The sequence below is a fragment of the Schistocerca nitens genome, chromosome 1 (genome assembly GCF_023898315.1).
Source record: "Schistocerca nitens isolate TAMUIC-IGC-003100 chromosome 1, iqSchNite1.1, whole genome shotgun sequence".
Taxonomy (NCBI): domain Eukaryota; kingdom Metazoa; phylum Arthropoda; class Insecta; order Orthoptera; family Acrididae; genus Schistocerca; species Schistocerca nitens.
The window spans coordinates 547,478,387-547,493,120 of NC_064614.1; the positions used below are offsets into that span (position 1 = coordinate 547,478,387).

Sequence of the window (14,734 nt, forward strand, 5' to 3'; positions counted from 1 at the left end):
GAATGATGTAACAGGCCAAATGACTCTGCACTGCGCTAAATCTTACCACGTGTGATGGAACACCCATGGGCAGCCATGGGTTGCTCAGTGAGTCTGGACTCTCGCCAGTCCTATTTATGCCTTGCAATACCACCAAACCAATGCTCGGGCTTTCATCTGAGTTTCCTCAGTCAAGGCAAGGTCTAGCTCAGAGAGGAGCCATTTGACACATACAGTCTCTCATGCGTGGCAGCCCTGGGCAGTAATGACCGGCGGAAGTGTAGTTTTTCCAGTCAAGTGAAGCCTTTTTAAATTCATTAGTAATTTTGTAGGAGGCTTTCTGAATGAAGGGAATACTAAATGTTTTATGCTGTTTGTGTCTGGTTCTACCAAGACTGGAATTTCATTTTTTACTGTCTATTATTTTTTGTGCTAGTCAATAGTGAAAGGTAGATACCTATTATTTGTAGTATCCATTTCATTAAGCTAATCTCGTCTTCCAAACATTGTTGTGCCTTGGTTGCCTTCATTGTTATATTTACCATGCTTCTGCACACTGCTACGTCATAAGTTGTCAGACAGAAGGTGCAGTTGTGGATCAGACAGAACCATTAACAAGAAATGTTTTAATATTTTCAGGGTTCCATCTCAATTGATAAAAACAGACCCTTATAGGATCAATTTGTTGTTCATCTGTCTGTCTGTCTGTCTGTCTGTCTGTCTGTCCAACTGTTGTAGTGACTCAAAAATTTTTGTGTAAATTCTAGAACACACTATTCTGGATATGAGCGTGGGATGGTAGAATCCTACCTACTGCGCGTCACGTTTGTGTGTGCAGGTTTAAAATCAGTCACAGGAAGAAAGTAGATGCGGCAGTCGGATGGCACCGACAAGTACCTGTCGGGCAATCCATAGATGTTTTAGTGAATGTGTAAGGAAGAACCATGGAGTTTATATGCAGCTCTGTGCTTACTGTGTCATTGACTATTGTTATTAAAACAAGAACAGTTGAAAAAGTATTCTTGTAGACTACTGATGCAACCTTGTTAGAGGCAAGACTCGTTTTATGATTCATGTTAAGGAAGGTCATGGTATCCAATCCAACTTTCTTTTAACTGTAACTCAATTTGTTTCTAATGTCCAACTGTACGTGGAAAGTGAAATTTTGATTGTGTATGGAGGTCAAATACATCGTTAGTTGACGAAAAGTAAAGTTTGTATGTCTACTTATTTCATAAGTAGAAAGAGTCTAAAAATTCCTATACCTAGCATTATTCGACAGAGAAGAAGTCAAGAGGGTTCCAGCAGCTGGCTATTCAGTAAAGAAGAGTGGCTGCAAATTCCAAGTAAGTCATCTCGTAAAGAAATGGAAGGTGGTTTGGGGGAATAAGCCGATGTAACCCAGATCCACACTCACACTTTAAGTCGTCAGAACGTTAGACGGTTAAAAACACTTTTTCTCAGGAAGAGGTTGCCAATCATGTCATATTCTCAGGTCTACAGTCTCTTGGCAATGTAAAAACATAAAGCTTCAAAGTCAATGCAATCAAAAGGCACAGTCATTGTATCATATATACTCACAAGCTCACTTGTCAAAACATACAGGGTATTTCCCATTGACCTAGAATCATGACATTTGGCAAGAAGCAAACATATTCATTATATGACTTCAAACTTAAAATCAAAACATTCTCAGAAGACTGAACTCCCGGGACCGATATCTTGCCAGCATCAATGTCAATAATAGGCAAAAATCAGTGATGGATGAACTGCCTACATACATAATTAAGTCTGTACGGAACCCTCAGATCACGAGCCTTACTTGCACCTGGCCAATATTTATTTATTTATTTATTTTTCATTAGAAGGTATATTTTTTTCCTTTTTACATAGCATTAAAGGAGGTCTTCCTCACAGTAGCAACACATTGGATAAATTTAAGCTACCACGTTTTGCAAGCTCACATGTCAAGGACTTTCCCGTATTTTACAGATGTAGAGGAGGTAAATCATTTGACGTACACTACTACAATTACATGGCAGGTCTACTATTAAATGTAAGACATAAGCCTCAATTGGATGCACATGTAATGATAGAAAACAACAACTTACTGTCACCGAACTCAGAATATTATTATTATGGCCCCAGAGACATACACATAGCCTACAACCCACAGACTTAAATAACAAACGATCATTCTACTTCCTGTGTTTAGCAATGAAAGCCTCTTCATGAAACAACCCCACAATAATAAACTCTTTCTCTTAAAAATTTATATGCTGTCCCATTATGGATAAAAATTAACTTACTTCAATTGATGCCTAGTAAAAATCAGAAACTGATGAAAAGCTAAATACAGTCACATGTCACTGAAAATTGAGCTCTGATTCCGAAACGAGTCAGTCATCAATAAGTACATAAAAAAGACTGGAGATGGTGTTTAATTGTTACAAAAGGTTAAATTAAGGATTTAAGTTAGTCACAGTGACCTAAAAGAAATGTAATGCCTGCTGATAATGATAACATTTAATATGTTACAGGCTGTGTTATACATCCATTATTTTCGGAAATTGGCCGATTTTGTTATACCCATCTTGTACTATAGGCATACACAACTTATTTTCAGCCACAAGATGCATAATTCCATCACAAAATTGAAAACATAATTACGATATTTCAAGGTGCATCTGAATTATTTCAATTAAAGCATGCATTTCTACATACAGGTTGTAATTAAAATACTGCCACTGATGTTCCTGGTATCGTACGTATCAAAATTAACAGATCAAAGCCATTTTTTGAAATGCTATAGAAATGAGTTTCCCATAAATTTATTTAAAAATGCCCCTATGCTATTGTGTTCTTCATAGGATGTTCGTGGTTAGACAACATTTTCAGTTACTAATGTTTGTATGTGAAGACTATAGCCCAAAAAACTGCACGAAATATCATAATAAATGAATTTGTAAGCACCTACTATGCCACTACCATGCAGCTGCCAAATTTGTATCTGACACCTTCTGCAGGATGCGTGGCTTATGAGCGGCATGAACATGAGCTGCTGCCAGCATACGATTGACTCTTCCTGTGCTCTCTTTACAATAGTGACTGACTCTACATCAGAACCTGCATAATTGTTGTAGTTTAACTTGCATGTTCTTCAGATTCAATACAACTGAAAAGCAAGATGCCATCTTGGTATGCCGTTGTGGAGAAACTGTTACAATATTCAATAACGGGCTAATGGAGCAAGACCATTTGCTGCATGCGTCATTCCTATTGCTACACTGCAATCTGTTCTTGTTGCTGTTTCAGCAGTTATAACAATGCTGCCTCCATGATATGCTTAACAAGTGTGAAAATGAAAAAGAAGCCTAGTCACCAAGTGTACCGTTGTGACTATGGTAGAGTGCAGACCAGCCACACCTGTAGCCACAGCAGTGGCGCACACACACAGCAACAAATACCACACAGCCACCACTCCATAATGCCAATGGGTATATTGCCTGTCTGCAGCTGGCAGCCTCTCCCAACTCTCTATCACCTGACAACACTTGCCTCAATAGATTCTGGATTACGGACAACTACAAGCACCCAAGAACAAGGTACTGAAGCCTTCCGACATATCCTAAATGGAGCTAATCCATCACCAGGAAGAATGGCGCCACCTTCTAGGTCAGGCCCACCACCGTGCATCTCACTAAGATTCATATCATACAAGCAGTAGACACATCACACAGAGACAGAGTCATGTGGTTCGACCCAGGAGACTGCCAAATCACTGGCAGCACTTGAGACACCTCGGCCATTATTCCTGTCACAGCCAGAAACATGTGTGCCACCACACAGTAGCTGACTAGTTCGTATAAGGTGCCTTCTGCAACAGCATGGTTCATGTGGCACTAGAGCATCATCTGCAGCCAGTGCACCATTTAGTAAAAATCTGTGTTCAGGTCAACTTGTGCCTTTTTAGGGGGCAGCAGACAATTGACTCTTTCTGTGTTCTCTTCCGACATCAAGTAACTAAATCAGAACTTTCAGCCTACCTATTTGTTGTACCTGAATAAGTATGTTTTTCTCTGTGTGTGTGTGTGTGTGTGTGTTATCAATAGAAGTACTGGATACTGCAACTACTGCAAAGTAAATATAAAATCTATTGCATTTTACTCCTGTATCATCAAAAGATAGTGAAACAAAAATGAAGGTAAACTTATAAATATTACTTACATGACTCTCACATGCCAACTGTGTGAACCAATGGATCATGGATGTACAGTTGCTAGTTGTATCAACATACTTTGGCCCGTCAGTTACATTCTCCATTCCACAAATAAATTCTATTAAAGTGTTTCTTGGAACACCAATGTTACATAAGTCACCTTCAGAATAATTCAGAAATAAAGCACCTATTCGATATTCCAAGTTGGCATTTCCAATACCAGCACTAATAGATTTTGGTTCATCATTGTTTTTAAGAATGCAGGCACCTGAAATTGAAAACACATAGCACTGCTAAGATCTTAGGATGAAACTTATTTCATTACATATAGAAAAAGGAGGCACAAAAAGGTAAGAAGACTGAAACTTGCTTCAAGAGAATACATTAGGAAAAGCTGTCAGATGATATTTTAATTAATGTTGCTTTATATCTCAGCTGAGTAACACACCACCTGTCACAATTAAGTACAAATTCACTCTGTCACACACAACCACACATACACCCAGATACACATGCCCATGGTGACACTGTGTAATTTTGATTACTGTACCATTTAAATACTATACACACAGAAAGGGTGCAGAAAACCATGGAGTCCTCCATAAATAGATAACTAAATTGGATAACACACATAAGGAATGTAATGGTTTATAACTTATAAAAAGTCTATTCCTAGTAATACACAATGATACACAGTCATCAACCAAAAGGTTGATTTGTATAACTACTTACACCAATCTTCATACTATCTCATCTCTTTTTAAGAGTTTTATGCATTTCATAAATTTTTATAAGCGTGAAACTTACTTGCTCATCAACAATTCCCTGCTTGGCATGAGACAAAAAGTTTAGTTTACATTGTACCTCATGTGACACACAGACTCTTGAGTGTTATTGAATATAATTCAATTTATATTGTTCTTAATGACATACACAGACGTGATCCTGTAGGTAGCAAATATTTTTCAACATTGTAGTCTTAAATATTACTGCAGTTTGCAAATCCTGTGTCCCTAAGGACTAGAGAGAACATGGAAATCCTGCATTGTTCTCCGCTCCAAGGTCAAGGGAAGGGAGAGAGTGAATCCCAGGGTCATCTCTTAAACTGCACTACGGAGGCCACCGAACTTGCTGGCCTTGTCTGACAAAACTGTCATCGACTCTGTCGCAAGTCATAACTCCACAAGTTCTTAGGGAGAGATCAAGCTTACTATCCATCACACTGGCACTGAATCATATGATCAAGGAGTTTTTGCCACGATCCTTCCTCACTCTCTCTCTGTTCAAACATGGGTGACGCTTAATTTTTTCACTATCATCTTTCTAACTGCTTGTTACCCAATCATCAGCAAATGGGCCCCGTAACTTTCTGTATTAAGTGTAATTTTTTCTTTCTTATTTTGTGCAATCCTACAACTGAGCAGTGAGAGCCAGTCAGGAATGCTGGCTGTAACAACTAGCCATTCTGAAAAAGCTTTCTCTTCTTTGCAAGCATGTGAGAAATTTTCATAGAAGCAAGTGTGGCATTTTTAGATTTTATCATCGGAGTCACATTAACTGCATTCTAACAAAACTCTTTCTTACTTGAATAACAGGGAGAAATACGGCAACAACAGCAGACAGCCACACTTCGCACAATTGATTGCCCACAAGGTGCAACCAACATAGGAACTTCCCTTAACATTTTGTTGAATTTGAAGAATAAGAAGAGAGGAAAAAAAGAATAACAACATTAATAAAAGAATGGCATACAGAAATGAATGTATATAAAATGGTCACTGATACTATCATTTATTAGTGAAATTGGCTACACATGAAAATAGGAGGAACTTGACACTTCTGAAACAACTGCCATCCTCATGTTGGCCTAAAGCTACTACTACCCATTCTACGAATGTGAAGGAAGACAGGAGTAGCCAATGAGTCCTACCACATAATTACCACAGAGTCAGATTATTAATTAGTTGCATGTTGAATCGCAGGAGTAGACAGAGTTGGTAAAAAGTGATCAGTTTCAGTCTCAGCCTGCCTGAAACATCAATAAATGAGCAAAGAAAGCTTATTTTCAAACATTTCATTTCTTGCAAGGAAGTATATCTTTTATATTCAGCTTACCAATATTTGCAAATTGTGTGTAAAGCAAAACCACAATGTGCTTCTTCAAATTGCCAATTTTTCTGAACTGATCATACGCCATACTTTATTCTGGGATTGTGTCAATAACGTAACACATTTTCTGCAAACATTTTCTCTGGTTTTAGCACCTAGCCAAGCCAATCATAAGTAAATCCAACCTTAATTGTGTAGGCAATGTCAAAATGTCTTTCAGTGTGGATAAAACAGTCTATTGCAGAGCACAATACAAGTTCCAACTGACACAAATAAAATAAACACACTTTGCCAATATATTTCAGTAGAATTACATATCAGTAGAACTACATATCTACCACTGCTCATTATCTTTTATCATCATCTCTCTGTGTATGGATCATCCCACACATGCTGCCCTCTTTTCAATTCAGCGTATCGAAGTCTTCCATGTTTCTTCTCTGCTCCTGTGTTCCCTATTGACTGCAGTTTTCTTAATGTTTCTTCAACTATTTCTTCAACAAAGGAAGAGAAGCCCATGTAACATGTAACACGCAAACTATTCTACTGTTGCAACATCATACACATTCATTTCTAACAATCCGCATAAAGGACAGCTGCAAAGTTACAGACTAATGCTGTAATATTTCAGGCTTGTTGGTATAGCAGTAAAGTGCACGGCTGGAAGCTGAGAAGATATAGATTCAAATTTCGGTCGGGCCACAACTTTTTCAGTTTTCATTTTAACCTAGCCTTCAGCTCTAAGCGATGTGAGGAGTCACCAGAGACAAAATGTGGTTCGGACTCCACATTAAACTGTAGGTTCCCTTTCTGTGGTTAGATAATTAGAGTAGGTTACAGTGTCACCGAAGTGCTGTGCAACTGAAAGACTTGCACCAGGTCACACAAAATCATTATTATTACAACACTATGATGACATGGTCTTATTCTGCAGGCACAGGGTGTATACGCGGACAAGGAGAAAAAATTCCCGGATTTTTCCCAGATCTCCTGGTTAAAAATACATTTTCTCCCGGGTGAAAATACGCTTTTGCCATGTTAAGTGACAGTATACTTTCCCTCGGAACTGTAAAACTTATCCTTTGATAGGAAATGGTTTTATACAGCTGCATAGCATTTCCCGGCACTTTAGAAAACAATACTCAGGGGGAAAAATACGTTTTGGAAAGATCTTTGACGTGCAGCAACATGTACGCTGCATATTTTCGTATTATGAAAGTATAAATTCGAATTACACCAACAGGAAGAGTTAATGTTTTAAATTAATAAACATAGTGTTGATACAAGAAAAGCAAAGCTTTCGCATATAATATTTGTCTCAAAGCGTCTCTTGTAGCTTATGCTACAAGAGACGCTAAGCTTTCACTTATAATGTTGATCTGTTTAGCGCATGTTACACTTTAAGATACATCGCACAAATACGCCAGCAAAATTTTTGAAGATAACGCTTTCCGAACAACAATTCGCAATATTTTCCCATGACCTGTTAGAAATAGATTCATTTCAGTAGTTGTCAGAGAGCCCCAGATAAGAGGCGTCACCGTGCTTGCGCTGCTACTGTGATGTAGGAAGCCCGTATGTTCGTAAATGTAAAACATTAAAAGATCTTACATTATGTCATAAAAGAAACAATACATCAGAGGATACTCCAAGAGCGTAAGAATTTTGTGAACCATACCAAAACGCATAGTTCTCCTTACAGTGCACATTCGTATGTCCATATTCCCAATGACGTAGGCTTCGACCAGTTATGAAGCTTTTCAGTGTGGTTTACGGACCATAAATTTTCTTGGAGTACCAGTACTGTATTATTTCTTGTTTGGTTCTTTATTATGACATAATGCTATACGTGCTAGGTGCACCTGAAACGCAGCGAACAGTTGAAACTAGCCAATAGTGTGGAGTAAATTGACTGCCTCGACAGGAAAGCTTAATACAAGCCAAATTTATTTATCAGACCGACAAAAATAACTTCATTGTTCTGCAAGGTGATTCATGCTTGACTGTCAGAAAGGTGGAAATAAAATAAAATCTGAAACTAGCAACATAGTTTACGCTTCCGTAATTATGTGAATGTATTTTAATTCACTTGATAGCTCCCAGCCACAGAAATCTGTCTTGTTTTCATTTGACGTGAGAGCAGTAAATGAAGAGGAAACAGAAAAATCACTAAATGTAAAAACTAGTCACGTGGAGACCCCCCCTCCCCCCCCCCCCCCAACTATAACTCAGACTGCTCTGCACATCAGAACATCAAAAATTTTTTTAGAGAAAAAAAGACTTTTCAAAAATAAGTTACTTTGTAGCACACATCTTCCTGAAGAGTCTGATACATAAAAGATATATCTTCGAAGAAATGTAAGACAAGTTATTGGGTCTTATGTGTGCAGTGAGGTGCCACGCATCTTGAAACAACTTTGTTATACCGCATGTCACTGTATTTCGCTCTGTGGAACTCCAATGTGTATATTTTGTAATGGATACCATCAAACTATGCTCGCAATTAATACTGGATAGGATTACTTGTAACTAGAACAACAGCTCTTCAGAAAAAATGGACTCTTTATTGCCTATTACTAATATCTTGCTCTTCTGTGTGACATAAAATTAAATATACGACACCTAAAACCAGTAAAGACAAAGAGACAGCCAAGACAGTACATATTTCTTCAATCCTTAGGTCCTAGCGATTTTTCTGTCTAATCTTGCTACAGCTTTACATGGTGTGCTTTCCTACATGAAAAATAGAAATGTAGTTGTCTAATACCGAAAGAGCTGTTAATACAAATAGTACCCAAGACTGGTGTGGTTTCTCGATCTGATTATGTCTATTTTGTCACTGTGTGCTGGAGAAAACAAAATAGGCCTTTCTAATATTTCAGCAATTGTAACACACACCAAATAAGCGAGACTGTTTTGGCAATAATGATCATTTTTATAATACGTCAGAATATAGTCCACGAAGTACCAATACGAAATACCTATTTGGCCTTTAGGTTAGGAAATAACTTCACATTTCATTCATATGCTCCAGTTTCTCACGCAAGTAGTAGAACAAAATTTTTGTATAAATTTGGAATTGTAATATTCTTTTATAATTTGTGTGATGTCACCATTTCTTCTCCTTCCTCGTTCTAACGAACAGTCTTGTCATCATTAATTCTGTAACTATTCCTACCACTGTCACGCTTGTACGAGCACTGTGTTATTTTATATGGCACATTTCCTTTGCAATTTAAGTTTGAATTTCATTTCCTTCTCTCGTTCATGTTTTAATGCTGCAGTAATTCTGCAGTAGCGGGATACAGTAATATCCTTTGTTAGTGTAACGGTTCTTACCAGTCAAAATTACAAAAATTTAACTGAAAACTAAAACAACGAAAAATTCCCGGATTTTTCCCGGTTTACTCCCGGATGAAAAAATTCCCAGGTTTTTCCCGGATCTCCCGGTTGTCCCGGGTCGTATACACCTTGAGGCACTAACGAAGCATTAAGGAACATTGTATACAATTACTGCCCCTTTTTCAATGAAGAAAATATCCAATTGGAACACTATACACTGAACTACATTGTATCATTCAACTAAGTTGCCTCGGGGACAAACAATTATTCCAATTATATAACTTTATACTTTCCCAGACATTTATTACTCACTTGTTTTATTTCTAGGGTGTAATAATTGTAAGCAGACTACAGCAGGCCAACGTTGCATTTAATGTGAGAAAGAACTTACTTATCAGCAAGATGATCAGTCTCTGGAAATGATGAAACTGATCATCAAAGCATTTGTTTGGAGTGTGGCCCTACATGGATGTGAATGTAGGAAAACATGACAGAAGACGGCTACAAGCCCTGGAGAGTTGATGTTACAGCAGGATGATGAAGATCAGCTACAGAGACAGAGTTACCACTGAAGAGGTACTGAGAAGAGTACAGGAAACCAGATCTCTGTGGAGGCACATCCACACAAGAAGAGATAAACTATAGGACAAATTTTAAGACACACGCAAATCATTGGAACAATTGCAGAAGGAGCTACTGAGGGAAAGAATCACTGGGGATGACCAAGGTTGTCATATACGCAGCAGATTATATTATGAAAAAGGTACACTTTTACTCACCATACAGCAGATATATTGAGTCGCAGACAGGCACAACAAAAAGACTGTTAACAAGTACGCTTTTGGTCAAAAGGCCTTCTTTCAAATTAGACAACACACATACATACACATTCATACAAAAACAACTCACACACACGACTACTGTTTTTGGCTGTCAAGTCCAGATATGGTACTTGCACGAATGTGGGTGTATGATGGGAGAAGCAGTCTGTGTGGTTGGGGTAAGGAGAAGAGGAGAAGGCTGGGGCTGGGATGGGAAGGGATAGCAGGGTAGGGCTGGGGGGGGGGGGGGCGTAAAGTGCCTGGGGGACGTAAAGTGCTGTTTTGTGGGAGCATACAGGGACAATATCGAGAGATGTTGGGGCTGCTAGGTGCAGTCGGGAGGTTGAAAGGAGGGCAAGGGGAGTGGAACAGGAGAGAAGTAGAAAGACTGTTGGTGCATTGGTGGAATAGAGGGCTGCGTAGTGCCGGAGTGGGAACATGCTAGGGGATATGTTGGTAAAGGACAATAACTAATGAAGATTCAGGAGAGTTCTAGGAACATAGGATATATTGCAGGGAGAGTTCCCACCTCTTTAGGAAAGCTGGTGCTGGTAGGAAGGATCCAAATGGCACTGACTGTGAAGCAGCCATTGAAGTGAAGAACAGTGTTGGGCAGCATGCTTAGCAGTTGGATGGTCCATCTGTTTCTTGGCCACTGTTTGTTGGTGGTCATTCATGCAGACAAGACAGCTTGTTGGTTGCCATGCCCATCTAGAACACAGCACAGTGGTTGCCGGTTAGCTTGTAGATCACACGAATGGTTTCACAGGTACTCTGGCCTTTGATGGGATAGGTGATGCATATGACTGGATGGGAGTAGGCGATGCTGGGAGGATGTATGGGACAGGTCCTGCATCTAGGTCTATTATAAAGATATGAGCCATGAGGCAATGGGTTGGGAGCAGGGGTTTTGTAGGGATGGGCTAGGACATTGTGTAGGTTTGGTGGGTAGCACAATACCACTGTGGGAGGGGTGGGAATGATAGTGGTAGGACATTCCACATTTCGGGGCACAATGACAGGTAGCTGAAACCCTGACAAAAATGTGATTTAATTGCTCCAGTCCTGGGTGGTACTGAGTCACGCAGGGAATGTTCTGCCAGGGCTTCATCTACCTCTAGTTGTACCATGAAATGAGGAATGTCCTACCAACAATCCTTCCCATCCCTCCCACAGTGGTATCCTGCCGCCCACCGAACCTACACAATGTCCTCAGCTTATATACCTGTAACAGACCTAGATGCAGGACCTGTCTCATAAATCCTCCCACTATCACTTACTCCACTCTGGTCACAAGTATCACCTATCCTGTCAATGGTAAGTCTATCTGTGAAACCATTCATTTGATTTACAAGCTAAGATGGGACCATTATGCTGCATTCTATGTCACATGACAATCAACAAGCTGTCTGTCCACACAAATGACCACCGACAAACTGTGTCCAAGAACCAGCTGGACCACCCAACTGCTGAGCATGCTGCCCATTTCTTCATTTTAATGACTGCTTCACGGCCTGTGCCATCTGGATCCTCTCTACCAACACCAGCTTTTCTGAATTGCACAGATGGTAACTCTGCCTGCAATATATCCTACTTTCCTGTAATCCTCCGCCATCAACCTTCATTAATTATTGTCCTTTACCCACCTATCCCCTTCCCTGTTCCCACACCAGCACTACACAGCCCTCTATTCCACCAATACACCCACAGTCTTTTTACTTCTTTTCTTTCCCACTCCTCCCCCTCCCTGCCGTCTTTTTAACCTCCTGACTGCACCTAGCTGCCCTACTTTCTCTTCACCTCATCCTTGTATGCTCCCACAAACAAAACATTACTGTTCCCCATCTCTACCTTGCTATCCCTTCCCACCCGCACCCCGGCTTCCCCCATAACCCAACCACCCAGATTGCTTCTTCCACCATGCACAGCTGCTCACAGTCTGGCCTCAGCATCCAGAGATAGTGGTCTTATGTGTGTGAGTTGCCTTTGTGTTAATGTGCTTTTATGTCTGTTGCCCAATTCGGAAGAAGGCCTTCTGGCCAAAAGCTTACTATTTAACAGACTTTTTGTTGTGCCTGTTCGCAACTCAACATCTCTGCTATACGGTGAGTATGATAAATATTTTCATAATATTGTCGTTATTCCATCCATGATTTCCCATTGTTTGACGCAGCAGATTACGCATGAGGTGGGATGCACTACATAAGTGTAAGTGAAGAGGAAGGCGCAGGGGAATGGCATACTGCTGCAAACCAACCCCAGGTTTGAACATTCAGAAAGAGAGATGAGAGAATAATAACCAAGTTCCCTCATTACATGTCAACATCATCAATATCCACAGTCTTAAAATTTTTTAACATAGCAATGCATAATAGCATATCTGATATTTGTCAGTAGCCAGAACTCTTTGACAGACACTCAGTTTGGCTCTAGAAACTGCACATTAGATGGTAAAGAACTTCACTCCTTCTTGCATTAAATGTCAGAACATTTTGTTTGAAAATTGTGGACACTGGGCATCTTTTGTGTCTTTGTAAAGGTTCAGACTGTACACTATGGCATACTATTACATAAGTAACAACGTTAATGGATCAAGGAAAGCAAATGTTGTAAACTACTAACTTATGTGGTGGAACAAATGATGCCTCATTATACTGCCACATAAAAGGAAATTAACTTGCAACTGACTGAGTCTCACAATTTGGATCATTCTTATCAGAGCACTTCTTTATTTACCATACACTATCAGTAACTTGGAGTGCACCAGATAGATCCAAAGCTAGCTGCATTTGCAAATAATATAAGTGTAACACTGACCAAGAACGCAATAATAAGCATACAATGTTCTGGGGGAATCCACGTCTGCTTTAAATTGACTTATAGGGGTTGCACCATTAGTAAAGTGGAGGACATCAAATTCTGACAATGACAATAGATGGTATGCTCTTGTGCAGAGTATGTAATGTATCATGCATCAACAAAAGTTGCAATATTCTGAAGACGGTTTACTTAGCAAACAATCTTGTTGTGATATCAAATGGTGTAATACTCTGAGGTAATTCAGATCAGGGGTGTGATATCTGGGATGCATGCAGGACTAGTCCACGTAGGCCATTAGTATGAGGAGGACTGTTACTCTGGCGTTTATTACAGTTATTCTGATCTAGTGTCGAAAATGTATACTTGCATCAAACAAACAGCTACAACTACACTCCTGGAAATTGAAATAAGAACACCGTGAATTCATTGTCCCAGGAAGGGGAAACTTTATTGACACATTCCTGGGGTCAGATACATCACATGATCACACTGACAGAACCACAGGCACATAGACACAGGCAACAGAGCATGCACAATGTCGGCACTAGTACAGTGTATATCCACCTTTCGCAGCAATGCAGGCTGCTATTCTCCCATGGAGACGATCGTAGAGATGCTGGATGTAGTCCTGTGGAACGGCTTGCCATGCCATTTCCACCTGGCGCCTCAGTTGGACCAGCGTTCGTGCTGGACGTGCAGACCGCGTGAGACGACGCTTCATCCAGTCCCAAACATGCTCAATGGGGGACAGATCCGGAGATCTTGCTGGCCGGGGTAGTTGACTTACACCTTCTAGAGCACGTTGGGTGGCACGGGATACATGCGGACGTGCATTGTCCTGTTGGAACAGCAAGTTCCCTTGCCGGTCTAGGAATGGTAGAACGATGGGTTCGATGACGGTTTGGATGTACCGTGCACTATTCAGTGTCCCCTCGACGATCACCAGTGGTGTACGGCCAGTGTAGGAGATCGCTCCCCACACCATGATGCCGGGTGTTGGCCCTGTGTGCCTCGGTTGTATGCAGTCCTGATTGTGGCGCTCACCTGCATGGCGCCAAACACGCATACGACCATCATTGGCACCAAGGCAGAAGCGACTCTCATCGCTGAAGACGACACGTCTCCATTCGTCCCTCCATTCACGCCTGTCGCGACACCACTGGAGGCGGGCTGCACGATGTTGGGGCGTGAGCGGAAGATGGCCTAACGGTGTGCGGGACCGTAGCCCAGCTTCATGGAGACGGTTGCGAATGGTCCTCGCCGATACCCCAGGAGCAACAGTGTCCCTAATTTGCTGGGAAGTGGCGGTGCGGTCCCCTACGGCACTGCGTAGGATCCTACGGTCTTGGCGTGCATCCGTGCGTCGCTGCGGTCCGGTCCCAGGTCGACAGGCACGTGCACCTTCCGCCGACCACTGGCGACATCATCGATGTACTGTGGAGAC

At 40.7% G+C, this 14,734-nt stretch overlaps 1 protein-coding gene across 3 annotated transcripts in view; it reads right to left on the minus strand.

The window, feature by feature from the left end:
* LOC126254123 (cation-independent mannose-6-phosphate receptor) overlaps positions 1–14,734 on the minus strand; it is a 633,915-nt gene that overhangs the window by 332,543 nt on the left and 286,638 nt on the right. For all 3 annotated transcript variants that reach the window (XM_049955284.1, XM_049955287.1, XM_049955285.1), the window contains one exon: positions 4,207–4,466. In XM_049955284.1, coding sequence (XP_049811241.1) covers positions 4,207–4,466 — 260 coding nt within the window. The remainder of the gene's footprint in view (positions 1–4,206; positions 4,467–14,734) is intronic.